The sequence below is a fragment of the Nipponia nippon genome, unplaced genomic scaffold (genome assembly GCF_047370975.1).
Source record: "Nipponia nippon isolate SJK-2023a ecotype South Korea unplaced genomic scaffold, ASM4737097v1 scaffold_2, whole genome shotgun sequence".
Lineage (NCBI taxonomy): Eukaryota > Metazoa > Chordata > Aves > Pelecaniformes > Threskiornithidae > Nipponia > Nipponia nippon.
Genome location: NW_028262336.1, coordinates 121,961,976 through 121,983,858, shown reverse-complemented (window position 1 = coordinate 121,983,858; position 21,883 = coordinate 121,961,976). Strand labels below are relative to the sequence as shown.

The following is a 21,883-nucleotide window of genomic DNA, read 5'->3' as shown; positions in this document are numbered from 1 at the left end:
TCACATTTTGGTGACTCGACAGTCACGCATGGGAATAGGAACACATATTTACTTACTTATTTAATGTTTATGGCTGTTGATATATGGAAAGTTTGATTTCTCAACTGTGATGTGAATCACTGACAGTTATTCAAAGCAGGATTCTGCTCAATAGTAGGTCAAGAAGGGCATATGCTGCTCCTCAGTTGCATACCTCAGTTTCTCATTCATACATTTACACAGGCAATTCCTCTGTTAATGAGCTGCTTCAGAAATTTGTCATATGACAACTGTCAAGGCTCGGATTCTTATTTTTTAACATTGGACATAAAATCTCATTTGAATATAAAAATAGGATATTAAATGTATTTCTGTGTATGACTGTCTGCCTAAATACATATGTGAGGGCTTTTCTGGTTCACTCTGAGGATCTGCCTCAAGACTTTCCCAGTCCCTGCAGTTTTTGTGTGAAAATTAAAATATATATATCGTTATCCTCAGAGACAAGTCTCTTTTCACATATAGTAGTTTTGCACTAGCCTCCACAGGAGAAACAGTACACAAAATAAATTGCAAAGGTTTCCCAAACAGCCAGGCACAGAGAAAATAAAATAAATCAACAAGTAACATTTCTGTGATGGAATCTGTTTTACAAGCCTAGCATGGAAACCAGGTGAATCAGTCAAACACTAGTAAACACCAGTCTGTGGTTAGAAATATTCTTTGAAAAAGCAACTCTTTTTCCTTTGCCCGTCTTGCTCCAAGCTCCCCCATCACAGGCTCCCTGGCAGCGGGACTTGGGGATAATCTCCTGGAATACCTGAGGCGTAGAAGCCAACAGTATTAAAGTATCTCGTGCTCCTCAGCACAGTCATGTGATGACCTGCTGATCCCAGCAAAAGGCATCGTTTCCCAGCAAAGTTCTAACTTCATTTGCCTATATGTTGTTCCTGCCCTGCTGGGATTCTCCCTGAGGAAGTAATTCACAATGTTTTTAGTAAAAAAACCACTCTTACTAATAACAGTGGTAGCTGAAGAGAACTGTGGATAATTCATGTGCAATTTACCCAGCAATAAACCAACAGCTGTCCCTTTGCTTCAAAGAGCAACTTCAAAGAATGTATAACTTCTAATGCCACCCATACAGCTCTGTTAGCTCTGATCAGGCTAATGTATAAGAAGAAAGAGGTGGGTGGTCTGGAGGCTACCCAGTAACATGTTGAGTAAAGAACATAAATATGGTGTTTGCAAACTGTCTGATGGGAGAAAAACAGGAGTCAAGATTTGTTTTCCAGGTCTGGAGACAACTGCTTAAAGTGCTTTCTGCAAATCTATTGGCAGATTGCCTGTATTCCCCACAAAACTGTGGAGATGTTTTGGGTGCAGATTTCAGTGTGTCATTAACTGTCAAAGTGCTATGGATTCTAGGCGAACAAAAAATTATTTTTTTTTGAAAAGTTTATTGGTTCCTTTGTGAAGTTACTTTGTTGCATGCTGACCCAGGAAAGGTAGCTTACACTGAAATATAAAAATGACAAGCCAAACCATTTATTCTGGTTCTGCCCTATGTTCATACTTAATCTGACCACATTTTACGTTTGCATCCTCAGAAAAAAATAGATAGCTTACCCGCAAATTGTTTATCTCATTTTTAGGTTCGCTGTGCTTATTTAACTGATCAGATTGTTCTGGGTCTTTTTTTTAAACAACCATTTACTCTAAAGCATATAATCAAACAAGGAATTTGAAGAGCTGACAATTGTTTCTGTGTCCAAATTTTCATTTTACTTCCTCTCCAATTGCCAGAGGAAAGCACTCATGTGCTAGGCAGAAGATGAAAGTTTATAATAAATGCCTGTATTTTGAAACCCGTAGGGGGTGGGGAAAAAAGTCACTTGGCTTTCACCCAGAACATGTGATAATCAGATTAACCCTGAAGTGTATTTTGTGTGTAAATGCATCCAGGGTAGGAATGGGGAAGAACATTGGAGGGTGGACTGTAGCAGAAATCAGCAGTGAAGCATTCCTGGTGGAGGGGAGGAATTTCTTTCACACCCAGGACTTCAGAGGGGTCAGAGAGAGGACTCCATGCACTGAAGTGTAACGCTGATGCTCTCCTGCTGTTCTGTGAGGATGTCGCTCTTTGCCATGGCTTTTCTGCTAGTCATCCTTCAGCGATCCACCGGGCAGTTCCCCAAAGCCTGTGCAAACATGCAAAGCTTGCTGAGGAAGGAGTGCTGTCCCCCCTGGGATGGAGACGGGTCCCCTTGTGGGGAGCTTTCCAGCAGAGGGTCCTGCCAGAACATCCTTCTCTCTCAGGCTCCGCTGGGACCACAGTTCCCTTTCTCAGGAGTGGACGACAGAGAGGACTGGCCCTCTGTATTTTACAACCGGACATGTATATGTGAAGGCAACTTCATGGGATTCAACTGTGGGGAGTGCAAGTTTGGTTTCTCAGGACTCAACTGCACTGAAAGGCAAGTAAGAACAAGAAGAAACATCTTCCAGATCACCAACAGTGAGAAGGACAAGTTTCTTGCCTACCTTAACTTGGCAAAGAATACCCCTAGCCAGGACTATGTTATTGCTACTGGCACGTATGCTCAGATGAACAACGGCTCCAACCCCATGTTCAGAAACATCAACGTGTATGATCTCTTTGTGTGGATGCATTATTATGCTTCTCGAGACACACTCTTAGGTGGGTCCAATGTGTGGCGTGACATTGATTTTGCCCACGAAGCCCCTGGTTTTCTGCCTTGGCATCGGGTTTTTCTACTGATGTGGGAACATGAGATCCAGAAGATAACAGGTGATGAGAACTTCACCATCCCTTACTGGGACTGGCGAGATGCAGAGGACTGTGTGGTCTGTACTGACGAATACATGGGTGGCAGACATCCCACCAACCCTAATTTACTCAGCCCAGCATCATTTTTCTCCTCGTGGCAGGTAAGGACAGGCTAAGGGGAAGGGGAAGGAAAAGGCTGATTGTGCCAGAATTATCCTACCTGACTCTAGGCACTTAAGTGAGGTGCACAAGCTGGGAGCTTAGCCATGCTGCATTCTCTTAGATGTTCCTGGAGAGAAAGTAAGCACTACCAAAGAGTAAATCAGATTTTATGTGGACTTAATCTTCATTTAAAGCTGTTCATTTGTCTCTTTGTCTCTTCTCTCTCTGACTGTAGGATTTAGGCTGCTTAATTAAGAACCTGAAGTTAAGGTGGAAGGAGGAAAGTTATGCCTTTGTATCAAGACAAGGCTAAACAGGCTTGGGTCTGCTGAAGCAGTCCTATGAGAAAAAGCAAGATTTATGTACACAAATTGGTAGCACACAACCATTGCAAGACATTTGGTGACTGAATGATGGAAATAGAAGCAAAGAGTTTTCAGAGGCTCTACCCCTCTCCCAGTGCCTTCTTCCATCCAAGAGTTAAAAATTGTCTAATTAAGCTTGTCTGCTTTCAAATTAAAAAACAAACAAACAAAAGAAATCTTTAGCGTGCAGAAGAACCAGCTGTGTAATTCACATCAGTAGTTCAAAAGATATATAAGAAGTAGTATCTGTTGCTCAAAGGAACTAAGAAGTAAACTCACTAGCTATTCCTGCCGCTTAAAAGCACTGCAAATTAAATGAGGTAAATTTACATATTTACACAGGTGATATGTTCTCACATAGCTGAACTATACTGTGCTGTCCTAACACTGAGAGCTTCTAGACTTTTTTTTTGTCTCTTGCTTATTACTGCCACATTGCCTAAAACACAGTACAAAGGTCTATTGGCTTCCGTAGACGCACTCCATCATGACAATAGCAACAGTCCCTTCTGGCACTGAAGTCTATGATTATGTTGGTGTAAATCTATCTTTGTTCTATTTATTTCTGTATCAACAGCCCAAATGAAGGTTGGGCAGTTTTAGTGATTTAATGGAAAGTGAAAGAGATACAAGCTCCAGCAGCTCTCTGATATTCTGGCATTACAAAACAGCAACTAACTGGGCTGGTTATACTGAATTTAGTCATGATTTGTGTCCTCTGAACAATATAGGCTGTGTATATACCTGTAAATTCAAACATTCCCATATACTGTAACAGACCTATTTTAGGACATTTGCTGGCATATGTTTTGTATGTATTGACTAGTTCTCCCCCAAACAGGTACTTTTCTGGGACCATTTCCAGGAGAACGTTTGCATACAACCACCCTGTTTGGGAGGCTAAGATGGTTTTACTGGCATAGGCATGGATTTTTTTCACACCATTTGGCCTCAATGCCCAGGAAAGTTCCTGGCCACATTTAATTTACCAGTGTAGGCATAGCCATAAACAGACAGAGCTACAAGCATGTATTTTCATCCCATTTTCCAAGATTCTGCTCATTTCTAGCAGTATGAATCTGGATGAACTCTCCTAACTTAATTTGATTGCATTACCAGAATGAAGTGGATCTGATGTTGTTCTGCACTGAGTGGAATAAAGATTTATATGAAAATGGTACAAGTGTTAAAGTGGATTAAATGAAATTAGAATTGCACTGGTTACATGTGTCAAGCGGAGCTACCAATACAGTATACTGGATGAGATAACCAAGGTAGTAGGAGGCAGGTTGCATAAAGGAATCAGCAAGTTGCTAGCAGAATTTTCTAAAAGACCTGGAGGGGTCAGATAGTTATGTTTAGCTCATTTTTTCAAAGATACTATTAATCTTATTCAGATTCTTAGAATTTTTCCATCCTGGTAATAAGTACCCAGAAAATTTACAAGTAGTAACAAAGATATTTAAGAAACAGTCAGGTTTATAACTTCTAATTTAAGGTCAGTTCCCACAAACACATTCTGCAAATAAAGACTTTTTTTATGAAACAAGTTGCTTTAACAGATATTTTTGTATAACTTTAATAGGTGCAACAATAAAAATTGTGCTATGTTTAACATATTCAGTGCCAGCGTATATATGTAGTAGCACCTAAGTCCTTTGCTGAAGTTTTACAAGTAATTTGTGAAAATGGGTCCTTATTACTCATATTTTTCAGCCACTTCTGGAAATGCTGCACTTTTATCGAAATTTCCAAAATAGGGGTACAATAACTTTGTCTTCAAAGGGTATTATTCCCCTTTAACATCTTCTATCTACATATATCTCTGCTGCCTTATCTAGAGGAGTGAAAGACTGAACAGATCTGCATTTTCAGTCAGTGAGCTTGGGGTGAAGATACAACACAAACTGATATTTCTTTATTAGCTTTGAATCCAAATTTAAACAATTGCTTGTGATGGAATAACTTAGTCAATGCAGTTTCTTCAAGTAGCACAAAGTAAGAGATCAGAATCTCACTCCAGAATATCAAAAGGAAACAAAAATAGCCTTAGCTTGAACCGGAAAACAGCCATAGATCTGCTGCAGAATACACTGATTATCCAAGCTCTGTAGCTAAACAGCAAGAGAAAAAAAAAAAAAAAAAAAAAGAGGAGGATCCAGAAATGTGAAGGAATTTAGGCTTTTAATAAGCATTCAAAATAAAAAGAGGGCAAGAGAAACCTTTTGAATAACATAGTTATAATATGGTGTCCTTTTTAGAATTTTAAGTCTCTTTCCAAAGCATAACAAAACAATGCCTGCTATGTTAGGAAATAGATATAGATTTATTGAAGAAAAAGGTAAAGTGCCTATTTGCAGAACAGCATCTCTTTTTTTTTTTTTTAATCCTTAAAGAAAGGCAAAAATACTTTATTCCATTGAGAAGTTGCCATGGCAACATGGATACCCATGAATACATGCTGAAATTCTTGCTTTCGCCTTACTTTTTCTTCTCACATGCTGCTGTTACCACTTAACTGAGTGAATTGTCTGACCACATTTTTCTCATGTTTATCATCTAAGTGAAACTTCTGATTCCTGCCTCTGTTTTTACCAGCAAGACTATCAGGAATCTTTAGTTGTTTTATTTGTTTGCTTGGCTCATGTTTTAGGGTAGGTGGGAAGGATTTTCTCATGTTTTCAGTTACTTGTTTGTGATGATTCAAGTGTTGCATTCAGAATTAGGACTGCATGACACCTACTAATGCTTTACCAAATTTTGCAATTCCATGCTGACTTAATGGAAAGCTATGTGCGAAATGGAGCTCTTCCATGACATTTTGAGAGGTTTTTTGTTTAGTTCCCATTTCTGTAATTATTCAAGATAACGGATTTGCTAAAGAAATAATTATTATGCCTCACTTAAATAGTAGTAGGTGAAATTCTGCTCTCCTCTGCACCAGAACTGATTTGGAGAACTAACTAAAGTTAATAGAGCTACAAATGCATAAAATGCCTTCTGCAAATAAAAGCAGAATCTTTCTGCTGGTAGCGACCATTAGAGTTTGGGGATCCCCACAGTGTGCCGAAGAAAATAAAGCAGGAGAATATAAGTGCTGTTTTAGGTTTGCTATTGTGGCAAGCAGGCTATACCACCAACTTTAGCCCCCTGTATTTAGTCTCTCGTAAAAAAGAGTGACTTGAGAGAAGTAATTGCATAACGCAGAGAGCTCTCTGCTCTCAGATGTGCTGGTGTAAGCCTGCAGCCAATTCTTTGTTGCAAGCACCGAGAATTTCCCTTAGCGCTTCATTCTGTATCACCCTGCAGAACCGCTTACACAAATGCAAAGCTACTACAAAAGGGAAACAAGTTACACAAATAGAAAATGGATATAATGCTCCTGAACTAATAATGATAGCACTTTAGATCCATTACCTGAAAATATGACTTCATAAGAAATCCAAAATTTAGCTATTCAGGCAGTTATTTAATTCTAAGCACAGTTTGTCAGGGAGCTGTATTGCTAGCTAAATAGTCTGAGAGGATCATTTGAAGCACTATTTCATGTCCACCTTTAAAAACTGCAAGAAATTTTCAAAAATACAAACAGCAGAAGCCAACACTTCTTGATTCTTAAATAGGCCAAGGTCTCACATCCATCTGCTTGTGGACGCCTGAGTATCTCATGAACTCAATTACTTTATTTTTTATTGCAACTTAATAGGTTTTGGTGCCAGCTACAGGCTGGTGAAGTAAAAAACAACAGCCCAAATGGAGTAAGTAACTGTAAAATAAAAGTTTATCAAGACTGGTCTCCTAATGATATGCTTACATGGATTATAAATTTGAAACATTTCCTGTTACAAAGAGATAAGTCTCCACATGCCAAATCTCAGTACCACAGCCTGAAGGAATCAGGATCTGGGCACAGCAGAAGCAGCCACTCGGGTACCCTCAGCCTCTTTATGTCACTGTAACCTCCAAGTAATGCTCCTTCTTCCACAGGATCACGAGTGGGTGACAGCAGAGTTTGGCCTGTGGTTGCTTGGCTGTTCTCTAGTATATAGCCGTGCTTGCTCAGGAGTTGTGTAGTGTAAAAGATAAAGATCTTCAGAGATGTATAAATTAATAGCTAAGGAATTTCATAAAACTTGGGTTTTGTTAATAGTTCACCAGAAAAAGAAACCTACCTGTAGAGAGATGTGTCTTTGTGAATTTGCAGGAGACATGGAGACAGCAACACTAACAGCACAGCTTGGAGACAGCCAGAGAGCAGGCAATCACAGTCTGCCAAACCAGAAAGTGTCAATGAATATTTCATCCGTAATTGATAACAGAGTTTCCTACTCGATCCCAGCACCATTTTGAGGTGCTGAATGAGGTGTAAGTTACCCCCCAATTCTGGGTTGCCTCTGAGCAAAGAGATGAAACTCAGCCAGCTTTTACTGAAGGCTGAGAAAATACCTCGAAGGCCCTGGGTTTGTTTCAGTGCTGTCACATCACATTTGTCTCATCTCTTTTTACCTTGAGTTTCACAGCTCCTCCAGTTAATGCATATGCCGTAAGGGTCAGAAAGATAATTAAGGACCTTATCCTTGCACAAAGGTGTTTCTTAGAATTTCTTTAAAGCTTTGCTTTCCAAATTTTTTTCTCTTCATTCAGTCCTCTTTCTGAGGACTTACCTTTCCATTCCTGCTAATATTCAGAAATACATGAAGAACTAGATATAAATACACAGTCTCTTAAAAACTTTTTGGTCTGCTATAGGTACAGCACCTTTTAAAGTTCTGCCTATAAAAGCAAGCTCCCAAAGTACAGTTTGTTCTGTTGCAGATTATTTGGGGATTTCCTTGCATTTTCCCAGTTTGGTGAGTAAATGGCTTCTGGATGCCACTTAATTAGGATCAGATTATGCCAGGCCCCAATGCAGCCAAAAAAGTAAAAATTAAACCTCTTTACAATTGCCAAATGTTTTAAATCCAGTGTGAGGGCTGCATTTTAATCCTGTTCCCAAGCAAGGATGTGAGAATAAGTGCAGAAAGACAGAGAAAGGCAAAGGATCAGTGCAAAATCTCTTTTGGCCGCATAGTGGGACCCAAGGCTCCAGTTCAGGAGTCTAGACTCCATGTAGGACAGACGGAGACAGGGGGATGTGTCAAGGAGGGCCAGGAAGTGCCCACATCACGCACACCCTTGGGAGAGCTGGGATGGGCACCGCAGATAAGCAAGTCATGTGGTTGCTCTGGCTGTAGTGTGAAGTGGTTCTTTTACGCTATATTAACCTGGAGCATAACACTATGAAAACATGCTGATATAGTTTCTGGACAGGGTTAGACTCCTGCTCGGTGTGCTCAGAAGAGAAGCAGAGCAAGGGACCAGCTCTAAAGGAAGCAGAGATGCAGATTAACCCTTTGAGTGGCCATACTTCCCCAGAAAACTAAGGAATTCAGATCACTTTGTAAGTGAGCAGCTATTTCAATACTGTAGAAAATCACATTTTTCCAAGTGTTCAGGTATATATCACCTGCATTGCACGTCCCTGTGAGCGCAGATCTAATAAGTCCAAAGCAACCAAAAACAATTTGTCACTAAAACCCCCAAAGCTTTGAATTTAAAAAGAGCAGACAAAAGACTGAACACTGCTGAAGACTCCTGTACTGTAATTCACTTTATTTAGGCACAGGGGCTAGTCTGTGCAAGCAGTTGCAAACTAAAAGACAAAAGGATTTCCCATGTGTGAAAAGGCGCGAGGCAGCAGCAACGCTTCCATACATTTACAGTCTGTTTTCTAAGAAATGATACAGAGAGCTGCGCTAAAGATCTCAACTGCGGTGCACGGAGAGATTTTTTTTGCTGGGTGCTACAAGGCCCAGGAGCGATGCTGTGTATTCTGGACTGCCATCTACTGGTATTTGCTCTGCTAACTACTTACATAAGCTTTTCCTTGGAGTATCTTCCTAAAAATTTCCCTGGAGCCGGTGAATTTACGCATGCAGGAGAGCAGGCATGGGGTGCAGTTTGAATACAAAACTTTGTCCAGGGTGAACTGAGAAATTTGCTCAGGACTGTTCTGAAAGGGAACAAAAGATCATGTGTTAAAACAGCATGTTTCTAGTGGAAAGTCCTCCTGCTGAATGAAGAGAAGGCAATGATGTGACCCATTTTGTGTGTGCTTTACTCAAATTACATCCAGAAAGAGCCATTTAACTGACCTGTGTTCTGTTACCACTTACACATCACATGGTTGATAAAATAGCAAATTATAGTTTCAGGATAGACCCATAATTTATATTACTTGAGTTACACCTTTCTGGAAAAGCATCCTGGCAAATTTTATGGCCAGACTTCAATTTTTAGTTCAGAACAAATAGCAGGTGGTCACAGATAACAGGTCATTCCTGCTCCTTATGTTGGCATTTGTTGACCATGAGTTACCAGATGCTTTATAGCATCTGTCTTCTGTTTAGTATGTTAGGTTAGTCAGACAGTTAATGAGGGCTACACTGAGGCATAAATGAAAAAAAAAATAAAAAAATTAGCACTCTAACCATTTATAAGCCTCATAACATTAACAGTTGCATTAAATCCCACTGAAATGGATAAAGAGAATGAAGGGAAATGTTCCTTTGTTTAGATATATTTGAGCTCCTGCTTGAAGATTCTCTGTCTGAATATCTGAAAAGCTGGTCTTGAAAGCAGCATGCGATTCCTCTTTAAGACCCAATGGGGATATATGCCCAGGGCAGTGGGAAGAGGATGAAAAGATAGGAGATGGCGGGGCAGAGAAGCCAGAAGAAGATATGGACCTCGATAAGGTCCATAGGAAACAGAGCTAAACAGAAAATCCACATGTGTGTAGTTTCTGAGCCAAGTGCCAACTGGGAAATGGGTTGAGCTCTGTCAGCCAAGACACACTTGCCTTCTTCACTAATGCACTTCTAGGGACATAGGACTGTGCATTTTTATTTGTGCATCTAGAAATTACTAGAGCATCTCCCTCAGCCTGAATCATCCCCTTATTTTCCTTCTAACGGGAATAAACTCTCTCAGTAACACAAAACAGTCATAAAACCAGCACTGTAGCTACACTTTGTGTTTATAACTGTCTCTTCCTGTCTCTACCTCTCCCTTCTTGGTGGGGATTCTTAAAAGAGACTTCTTAGAGGCACAGTCCTGTCCTCAGTCCCTCTTAGAGGTACAATCCTGACCCACTCGGTGAGCTTCTGGGGGGAACGTGCACATGAAACTCTCTGGTGGACAACTACCTACAGCCTCCAAGGGCACCTTAATAGTTTTAACAGACTAGGGCAGATTTCAGCTAATAGAGCAGTCTCTAAGGATAAATTTCTCTGATAAGCTTTCTTATCTCCTCAAAAAAAAGATGAGAATAATTTATTCATGAGATTCATATTCATAAGAAACTTATCATTTAAGAACTTCAGATTCTTAAGAAATCTAGGTTATATCACCAGCTCCATCATATATTATCTGTGAATTCGTGGTCAAATCACTTAGAAAAGAATTCATCTCATCTTCCACTCTTTCAAAAGTTAGTTAGGCAGCAAAGCAACTTGCCTTTGGCTCTGTCTGTAGTCACTTCAGAGGCACATCCATGCCTCCAGGGTGTGATTCATCCCATCCTAATGTAGAAGCAGAGCATTAAGTTGAACATTCTTAATTTTGCTTCCCTTGCTAATTGCAGTCCAGAGACAGTTTCTGCATTGATTTTTTTACACACTTGATTTCATTGACTTAGTCAATAGAGAGAGTTAGGCGCCCCTAGAGGTAAGTACCTCTCACCTACCAGACATCTGCCTTAGGAGGGCTAAATCACACTCTGGAGATGCCTCTCTCTATTGACTGCAGAGGTTGTCCTAAAGTGTTGCTTCAGTCTGGCAGTTTGTACACAGCTAGTGCTGGTGAAATCAATCTCCCACTCAATTCATTCACTAACAGAGAATCTCATGTTCTTCCATCCCATTCACAGCAGATATGATTGCTTTCACTCACCTTTTCATTCTGTGTTTCGGTCCATGAAATAGAAGTACAGGTCCAGGATGAAAGAAGTCTGGAGGTTTGAGTGTTATGCGTTTTCTCCCCTGTGATGTCTCACTCAGTAATGAGATCTGTTCTTTCTCCACACAAAGTTCTCATTAACCATATTGATTATCTGCTAACCACAGAGTCCTATATTTTGAAGGGACCTCTGGTGGTTTGGAGTTTTATTTGTTTTGGTGGGGTTTTCAGAAAAAAAAGCAAAACAATAGACAGCAGTTTTGGCTCAGAGCTTCAGCCTCACCTGAAAGGGATACAAAACAGCTTCTGGGATTTTTGAGCCACTGCTGTTCTGTTTCATTTTCGTAGACCCATCAGCTGTACCACCATACACACCCACCAAACCCTCTAGTCTGATATTCTGCTTGTCATTGTGTCATTATATTTTTCTCCATCCTCCATCCTGACTCCATGTCAGGCAAGTTTCTGAATATAAAGTAGAAATATGAGTTAGTACTTGTACTAACTCCCTGTAGGTTTATTGTACCAGAATATGAAAAAAATCCTCCCTCTCATTCCGATCACTGGCCAAGCAGGGGATGCAGTGAGGGCTACTATAAAAGGTCACGGTCATCAGAGGACCCACGTCCTTAGGTAACAAATAAGTTATTGCGGCTTAAAAAGATACTGAGCAGCACCTTAGTGACACTGACAGTCTGTGTGGGCACTTTTAACCCATGGCAAATGTGAAGGAGTTTGACTCAGCCAGAACCAGCTGCTATCATTTGAAGTTACATTGAACTACTTTGCTCTTCCTGGAGTCTCAAATTGGACTGGCAGCTTCCACAGATCATCTGACAAACAATGACTTGCTATGCCATGGTAACTGGACTTTGCCTGTGAACCCAGAACATTTATATAAATGATGCTGGATTCTGACAGTATTTAAGATCTGTATCTATATCTCTATTTAAGGTCTCTTTCCCAATACCCATCACTATGGTATCTCAGCTGGTGATATATGTTCATCCCCACAACATTCCTCTGAAGTAGAGCAGCATCTTTTTCCATTTTGTACATATAGCATCATCAAGACATAGTGAAACTAAGTGTCCATTTAGTCTGACAAAGCTCAAACAGATTTTTTTTTTTTCATATTCCAAGTCAACAATTCCCCCTCTTACTGTGTGAGGAGAAAAATCTTCGGTTATGGCTTTGTTCAGTAGTCTGCTGAGGTCAAAAAGCCTCCATTTAGCAACTGCAGCAGCAGATTTAAATCTGTTTGTGTCCTGCTGCATTGGTAGGTAACACTGAATTTAGCCTCAGTTAGTGCTGAAGGCCATAAATGAGAATTGATGCCTTAGTCCACATGGGTAGTTTCAGATATCGACTAGCGTATTATTTCAAAATGTGCACTGTAGTAGAGGGGTGTCTTCTATGAAATAAGTCAGCTTATATTAAAATCATCCATAGAAAATTTAAAAAATAATAAATATTCTCGTAACAAACATTACATTTTTCTTTATTAATTTTTAAATAAACATTGCATTTTACATTTTCTTTGCTCCTTTAAAAAAATTAATCGAAGTACCTTTTTTGTTTGCTTTTATTTTTTACAATTGCAAGTCTGCTAATAGAAAGTGTTTTATACAGGTAATTTGTACTCGGTCTGAAGAGTACAACAGCCAACAGGCTTTATGCAATGCCACAAGTGAGGGGCCTATACTGCGAAATCCTGGGAACCACGATAAATCAAGAACCCCAAGGCTCCCATCCTCAGCTGAAGTTGAATTTTGCCTATCACTGACTCAGTATGAATCTGGATCCATGGATAAAATGGCCAATTACAGTTTCCGAAACACTTTGGAAGGTAACATGTTTTATTCTGTTATGCCATTTCCATCTGTAAATTGATTCTCTCTGGGGTTAGAGTCTTTAAACTCTGCGCAGTTTAAGCTGATTCCATGAAGCACCACTCAAAAAAGAAAGAAAACATTATTCTTTCTCCTGGAATAGCAACAGACAGAAAGAACCACGTTAAAGGCATTTAATAAGAAAATAGAAATCATAGACTAGATCAGACCCTAAACCCATCTGTTAGGAGATATTTTCTCCTGCTATAGTCAGCACCAGGCACAGAAAAGAAAGGTAGCACTGCATAAAAGGAGATCTTTTAATAATCTACGTACACATGATCATAACCACGTCCATGTGGGTTACAGGTTTGTCCTGGAATCCACTGTCTTTCAGAGGCCAGGGTGAACAGCAAGGGTGAAAAAGGATGCTGCCAAGTTGGCATGTTATGTCTGCATCCTGCCACTGTGAACTCCACTGCAGACTTCTCCCCAAACTCTAAGGATTAGGGATTAAGTTATACCTCAAAAATGATCCTTAGTATCATTTCCAATAGAATTTAGTTATTTTAATTTTCTAACTATCCAACCTGGTTTGAATGTTCCTAATTTGCTAGTAAACAAGGGTTCTTTGCTAAAAGGAATAGTTATTCTTAATTATCTGTTTACCCAATCTCTTCTGAATCTGCTAAATTGCTAATAGACAAGGATAGCACATTATATATTTATCAATAAATATTGCCACAGTATCATGTGTCAACTGAATCAAATATGATCTGCTTTTGATGTCCCAGAGATTTTTGCTTGCAAGGAACTGTGCAAGGGCCAAAATAACGCAATATAGGAGTTAGTGTGAGGATAAGAAAGCAAGGCTTTTAATATGTTCAGTATTACTCTTAATGCTGCATGGAATGCCATAAAGCTTTCTTGGGAAAAAAAAGTGAACAAGTTTCTGCTCTGAAAACAACCAAAACTGTGGAATTTGTCTGCTGAAGCCAACAGAGAATCCAGACATCAATTAATTCCAGCTCTGGACAGAGCTGTGCTTTCTACCTTTGAAAAAGGCAACCACGTGAAGTTTGAAAAAGAAAAAGGTGACGTAATTGAGTAGAGGTTTGCTCACATTTTTCTCCATGAAGTATGTGAATAGATGCAAAGGGTGGAATGGGAGAAGTAGAGAAAAGGAAATTAAAGCAAACAAGTAATGAAATAATGAGGGTCTACTTTCATGCTGCTAGTGTTGTAAACAAAAGCAAAGGCACAGTCTATGGAAGTTATGCAGAGCCACATACGAGTTTACTGAGAAGACAGAGTCAGAATGGACCACTCACTCACAAACCATAAATTTCAGTACATGACTGCTCATTAAATAACAATAATTCATGAGTTCTTGCAGAAAAAGGGCAAAACCTACTTCTTGTCAACACTAAGTCTAAACTGACAGCTAAACAGAATCATAGATCAAGTATAGCCCTTTGATACAAATGAATACATTTTCCTATTGAAAATAAGTTATTTGAAAAAAAAGCAATGACATAGATGTTCAACAGAATTGCACAATGCTTGGGAAAGCACCTACAGTTCTCAAAGAGCCAGGAAGAAGTTATTTTAACTCTAAAATCAGAATCAGTGTTTTGTCTGATTAATCTATGAAACCCTTTCTCTACTGATGTCTCTTTGTCACTTTAATTTCATGGCTAGCAAACACAGTCATGGCTGGTGTTTGTTAATATCATAGTGTCATCTGCCAATCACAATTGAAGAGGGTCATGTTTTAATCTGAATAATGGCAAGTCATTCTATCTGAATAGAGCTCTTCTGAATCAAATTTTCCTCCAAGTGAGTTCTTTTGTTCTGTATAACAACCCTTCAGAAGATGAATAGTGTTCATCTTTTTCCTAACTGAGGTTATGAAGTTCCAGTTCACCACTGTGGGCATTTAGAGCCCTCCAAATGCCACATGAGGCATGTCATGGTCGCCACCAATAGGCGCTAATGAATTTCATGTGATTTAGATAGTTCTTCCAATAGACTGGGGAAAAAAACCTACATGTTCTTGAGGATGTGTGCAAGACAGATATGATTCAGAAGCCACACAGTTTAGGTAGCTACAGAAGCAGCGTATATTATCTTGGTCATAGTACTGCATGGCTTCTGGATACATCCAGTTAGCTCAACTCAGGGGCAGAGCATGCCTGTTCTATCAGTCCACCTAGATGTGCCCTCCCTGACACGCACTGTAGCCCTTTGAGAGCATCCGTAGGATCCCTCACATGTGATTTGAAAAGGGAAGAAAAGACATTGAGCAGCTCCTTTTCTCCTGGCAGTGAACGTGGACCTTTGCAAGTCCTAGGATCTATGTGGAGGGAGCCTGGGAAGCTGTAGCACAGTGAGGAAAAGCTCAGTAGGGTAAGACTGAGACAATGAATGTCCCCTCCTTAGAAGTTCTGTAGACATGAAACCAAAAAATCAAAACAATCTAACATTAGATCCTCTCTATTCTAGGGGAAAGCCTGTTAAGAAAGTGACCGTGTTTGCTCAGAGTCTAACTCCCAGCATAATTACCAGAGCCTATATTGTTGTCTAACTTTTGTAGCCTAGCTAAAGGAGATCTACAGTGCCCAAGAGCTGGTATGGAAGAGAGTAAAGGTCAACAAAGTGACGTTACCTTTCTTTCCATAAGAACATTTCACTAGAGCCAGAGATCACTGGAATGAAACTGTGTCCACAGTGTTCCACAATAAGGGGGTCTTTTGGTGAGGAGTCTGTCTGAATGTGAGCCAGATGTGGCTCAGTAGGCATTTATCTATATTGCTACAGAGATGGAGCTTATTCCATCAGACAGAGTGTCATTCTGAGACAGCTTTTTTCATTTTTTTTCTTTGACGATATTTTATTTTTTAACCTGAATTATTTCAACACTCAACTTTACACCACAGGACCACAAATGTTTCTGTCAACTAACTTATTTAACTAACAAGATAGTGAACTGCAATGCGAAGCCAAGAATACATGGCTAATGTTGAAAAAGATGGTGGAAAGTTTTTAAACTATCTTTACTGCCAAAAAACCCCATATTGTGTTAGCTTCTTTCTTACAAATGGCCTGCTTAGTTTTTTGTTGTGTACAGATGCCAAGCTTAAATTGCCAGCTTGCATTTATTGTGCCAGTGCCCACTTCTGTGTGACAGCATTCTTACAAACCTGCTAACACTTTATAGTTCCTAACATTTACTTCTTTTTCTAAGCAAAAAGCTTTTCAATCCTTCTTTACTTGTTTACACAAGTTTGTGCCGATACACCTAAGGTCAAATTCTAATCTCTTTTAGATCCAAAATAAATCCAAAGTAAGTGCCTTGACTTTACTGGAGTTACCCTAGATTTACAAAAGATGACCAGAACCAAGCCAGTGGCCATAATTGAGTGGCTCCTGATTTACACCAATGTGAGATTTACTCCTCAGTTTTAGTTCTGTAATGGAAAACACCTGTGATGACTTAGAAGAACGATCACGTAGAAGAACCACTTCTGGGCAAAATTTTATGCTCTTCCGTGCTTAAGTGCACTGGAACAAAGACAACATCTTTTTACCCTTTGAAGGGGTAGGTATTAACATCATTATGAGCAGATGCCAACAGCGCAGGCTGAATCTGTGTTTGACTGATAGAAACTGCTGCTATAGAGCAGAAAATGTGTCACTGAAGAGAAACCACAACAGCCATAAACAGCAATGGTCAATATTATTCAATAAAACCACCACCCCCCTGAGGTCGAGCACAGGGGTTGCCCTCTCACTTTGGGACAGGCCAGTTTCTGCTTTGACTGAGAAACAACATGTTAAAAACAGTGTGTATGTTGCCCCTTGAAGTGGAAGCAATTATTTTAAATAGGATTTGTTGAATCATGGCCCTAACTGGGGAACACTGTTGACTTCATTGGGCACTTCATGGATATAAGAAGAGAACAGAAAATCAGGCTAGTTTATAAGCAGCAGGTGAGATCAGAAATGGATTAGCTGACTGCAAATTAAATAGTTGGGTTTCTTCTCTGTGCAGTTCAGTTTTGGTGTGACACCTTGAATGCTAGCTCCTCAGAATAAGAGATGGCTGAAAAACATAATTACTTTTTCTTTATGACCAAATTCCACATTTGAAATTATTTTCTTCATGGCAACTTCCAATGAAAATCAGTGCCTTCTAAGTTTTGCAGAAAGTGACAAAAGAACATTTAAAAAAAATTTCTAAAACTCTGTATCACTTTCCTTATTCATGAATTAACTCATGACACATGGTATCAAGTCAAGCCATGTCATAGCATTCCACTGTCTGTCACAATTATGTACTGTTACTGCTGTTCTGTCATGAAATAATGGAATAAAACATCAAACACTTCAAAATGTAATTTCATTTTAATAGGATATTTTCCTTTTTTTCTGAGAGATTTTCATCTGGAAAACTTTTCTTAGTATTTTCACTGCGATCCATATAGCTAATGAAAAATGATTTCTCAAAATGAAGTCTGCTGACAGAAACCTTTGAATTAAAAAGGTTTTAGCCTACAGCCAGCTCAAACTCTCAACTTCTGGGTAAATTTATGCTGCACATTGAGAGAGTGTTGTCAGGATGCAGAGGGTCATTACCAGAGAACTAGGAAGACTGTTCAACCCAGATCACAGTGAAGCTCTGCAAGAGTTGTTTTAAGAAAAAAACTAGATGGTGACACGATCTAAATTAGATAATCACAAACTTTCATTTACTACAGCCCCCTAGGCCAAATTCTGCAGATCTTGCAGTTACCTCACTCTAGAGGGATTGTAGCAATAACATTGCTTGAGAAAATATATAAGATTAACCCTGAAAATTTCCTGTGAGATTCCCAATGGCAGAAAAACTCCACGAACATAAGCCAGAAGAACATCACTAACCTCAAAGACCAGCAAGGGTATGGCCTTAAAATTCTTATATGTATATCTTTCTTCCTATTACAAAGTAAACGCATCTATCTGACTTGAACTACTCTAAAATGTGAAATCCTTATTAAAGAAAAAACCATCCTCAGGGAGAGTGAGACTAAGTATATCAGCCAGCTGGACTCAGATATAGACTGATAGAATCATAGAATCATTTAGGTTGGAAAACCCCCTTAAGATCATTAAGGCCAATCACAAACCTAACACTGCCAAGTCCACCACTAAACCATGTCCCTAAGCACCACAACTACACATCTTTTAAATACGTCCAAGGATGGGGACTCCACCGTTGCCTTGGGCAGCCTGTTCCAATGCTTGACAACCCTTTCAGTGAAGAAATTTTTTTCTAATATCCAATCTAAACCTCCCCTGGTGCAACTTGAGACCATTTGCTCTTGTCCTATCACTTGTTACTTGGGAGAAGAGGCTGACCCCCACCTCACTACAGCCTCCTTTCAGGTAGTTGTAGAGAGCGACAAGGTCTCCCCTCAGCCTCCTTTTCTCCAGGATAAACAACCCCAGTTCCTCAGCCACTCCTCATAAGACTTGTGCTCCAGACCCTTCACCAGCTTCGTTGCCCTTCTCTGGACATGCTCCAGCATCTCAATGTCTTTCCTGTAGTGAGGGGCCCAAAACTGAACACAGTACTCGAGGTGCGGCCTCACCAGTGCTGAGTACAAGGGGACAATCACTGCCCTAGTCCTGCTGGCCACACTATTTCTGACACAAGCCAGGATACTATTGGCCTTCTTGGCCACCTGAGCACACTGTTGGCTCGTATTCAGGTGGCTGTCAACCAACTCCCCCAGGTCGTTTTCCACCAGGCAGCTCTCCAGCCATTCTTCCCCAAGCCTGTAGCATTGCATGGGGTTGTTGTGACTGAAGTGCAGGACTCGGCACTGAGCCTTGTTGAACCTCATACAGTTGGCCTTGGCCCATTGATCCAGCCTGTCCAGGTCCCTCTGTAGGGCCTTCCTGCCCTCCAGCAGATTAACACTCCTGCCCAACTTGGTGTTGCCTGCAAACTTACTGAAGGTGCACTCAATCCCCTGAGGGTGCACTCAAACCCCTCAACATACAAAGCAGAATTTGACCTTTAAAGTCCCTGCTGTCCTAACCACTGGCCTAGAAAGTCATACAAAACTAAAATTTATTTTGTAAAAGAAAAACAGTTTTGCAGATAGAAAAAACACCTGCAAAACTGTTATGAATTGCTCAGTGATGTTAGGGATGCCACAGATGTTAAGCAGGCCACTAAGATAATCAGAGGAGATGGGATTGTCGGAATGGTTCCTCCATTCCTGTATCACTGAATGCTGCTAATGCTCTCCAAGCCCTGCATACCCTCTGCTAAGCGTACTTACAGTGCTTCAATCAGTGGCAAATGAGCAACTGCGGTAAACACTACCCACTTTCAATACATTTGCACTTTGTACATGGACTTCTGTGGTCTCCATTATTAGATTGTAAAATCCACAGTTAATATAATTAAATACTCTATTAAAAGACATACACCTGACCCAACTGCATGTTCAATGAGAACCACCTATATATACTCCTAAAAACTGTCAAGTAGCCTTAATTCTGAGTGGCATCTTTAGCTCCTCCTATAATAAACTTTAGGCTAAATCCTCAACTGATTTAATTTGGCCTGGATCCAGTGAAGCTACTGCAAATCCACTGAATCACTGTTGCTGATTTACAGTGCTATCAGAAGGATCAGAACCAGGTTTATGTTCTCTTAAAAATGTGATTTTTCTCTCATTGAAATCACTGGTAAAAATTCCATTCACTTCGGTGATGCATGCCATAATGGCTATTTCTAATGTACCATAATTAAATGAAGGTTTAAAAGGATGTCTGAATGCTACAGCTTCCTATACTGGCCAGATGATTTAACAGCTCACCGCCATCGGGGACAACCCTGCTTCTCTATGCAATCTCCTCCATCTACCAGTCAGTTGCTCTCCTTCCTTTTTTGGTACCAACACTGGTTCCCATCATATCCCTACATGAGATACAGTATCTCAGTAGCCTGGGAAAAAATTGAGATCCCAAACTCCAGGGTAGTCTTCTGCCAGATTAGTGAGTTAAATCAGTTCACAGAAGGACTGACAAGAGCTGCAGTTAACACATGGAGCACAGCATGGAGCAAGGCAGGTGGGGAAAGTGGAGTTCCCCTATCTAGAGGCAGGGAGCTCTTACTTCACCTGACTGCACTCGTAGATCTGTAGCCTCACATTTTCTGTAGACATGGTTTTACTGCAGACATTGCAGTGAAGTTTCCTGTACTCTGAAAAAATTCTCATGTTTTCACATATTCTTTTTAATTGGCTCTACCCCATTTCATAGTATATCATCCTGAATAGCTGATTCTCCCTGAAATCTTTTAAAAAGTCTGAGAGAAAAGAGTAAGGCCCTGGCTAATAAAATAAAGTGACACCACACAGTGGTTTTATTCCTGCTAGCTTTACAATTTATATGGAGTTTTCATAACAAGAAATCAGATATTAGAACTTCTCGTGCACATGGTTAAACATGATGTCAATTTTAACACTGACAGAATGTACCCCAATTAACTAGGAGCTGGGGGGTGAAGTTGCTAAAGCTCTCCCAGTTACAGAAATTTTGATTAAGATAAATTGCTTGTGTGCAGATGTTCCATGAAAAGTTGTCCAGAGCCAAAATAACTATTCTGTATATTTTTATGAATGATTAGATCAAGTGTCTTCAATGTATTAAGAAATTTTAAGAAGTATCCCAAGTCTGACATAAAATATCTAGCCTTCTGCCTAAACTCTATGTGAAGTCTATCTTTCCTTAAACATACTTATAATGCAGCTGCATATAAGTGGAAGTGTTGCTTCAGAATGATGTACAGACAGAAAATTTCCAGTTAATAGTCACAGAAATTTCCTAATATTGCTACATCAACTGATCCCAGTGATCACCTGCGGTGGCCATCAGCAAAGGCGGCCAAAATTGTTGCCATCGGTTCCTGTGAGTTCTGGCCAGACTGTGGATGTACATCATTCTTCATAGTACATTTGGTAAAATTTTATTCTGCTGTTTCATCTGAGTGAAATCTAGGTAACATAGCATTCACCATCAGGCACATTTCTGTGGGCAAGATTTTCCCTTCGAGAACTTCTGCCCGTTGCTGTTTATGTCACCATGCAGTGTCTTCAATAATCCCAGTCCACATCTGATGTACTTAAAACCTGCAGTTATCTATAGGCATCAACATGTTCCTGTTTCTCTCCTATATCCAGACTCATTCAGCTTTGAAGTCTTACAGTTTTCATCATAAGCCAACTCTGCATCCTCCAGCCGTCCTGATTATGATTTGTTCTCTGACTTCCCTTGAATTTCTCAAAATCCTTGTGATACCATTACAATCAGGAAGATGGATGATTATTATGGTATATTGGTTCCAGGATGCTACAGCTATGATTTGATCCTTATTACAGTTATCAATGTTTTTATGCTGGAAGCTTTTCCCTTGCTTGAAGAGGTTCTCAAAGAGTTGCAATCATTTCACACAGAAGATCAGAGTCCCAATGGGGTATAAAACTCAGGTTTCCAAGTTCACAGAGTATGACTCTCCTCATAAGGCATCTCTAGCCACGTCTCAATTAATACTTTGTGTGACTCAAAGAGGAGCAAATCCAAAGAGCAAAACAGTTGATACTGAGGACCTGACTTCCATGTTATACACGAGGGTTTTGACAGGGAAGGGTTTCTTTCAGACCAGCTCTAGTTCAAACCCATGAACAGAACACCCACTG

The 21,883-nt window shown here is 40.0% G+C and overlaps 1 protein-coding gene across 1 annotated transcript in view; it reads left to right on the top strand.

Annotated features, from left to right (window-relative positions):
• The first annotated feature begins 2,088 nt into the window (after window positions 1-2,088).
• Window positions 2,089-21,883, top strand: part of TYR (tyrosinase) — a 49,114-nt gene continuing 29,319 nt past the window's right edge. Inside the window, exons 1-2 of the mRNA XM_009470379.2 lie at window positions 2,089-2,931; window positions 12,928-13,144. Of these exons, the coding sequence (XP_009468654.1) occupies window positions 2,089-2,931; window positions 12,928-13,144 (1,060 nt within the window). The remainder of the gene's footprint in view (window positions 2,932-12,927; window positions 13,145-21,883) is intronic.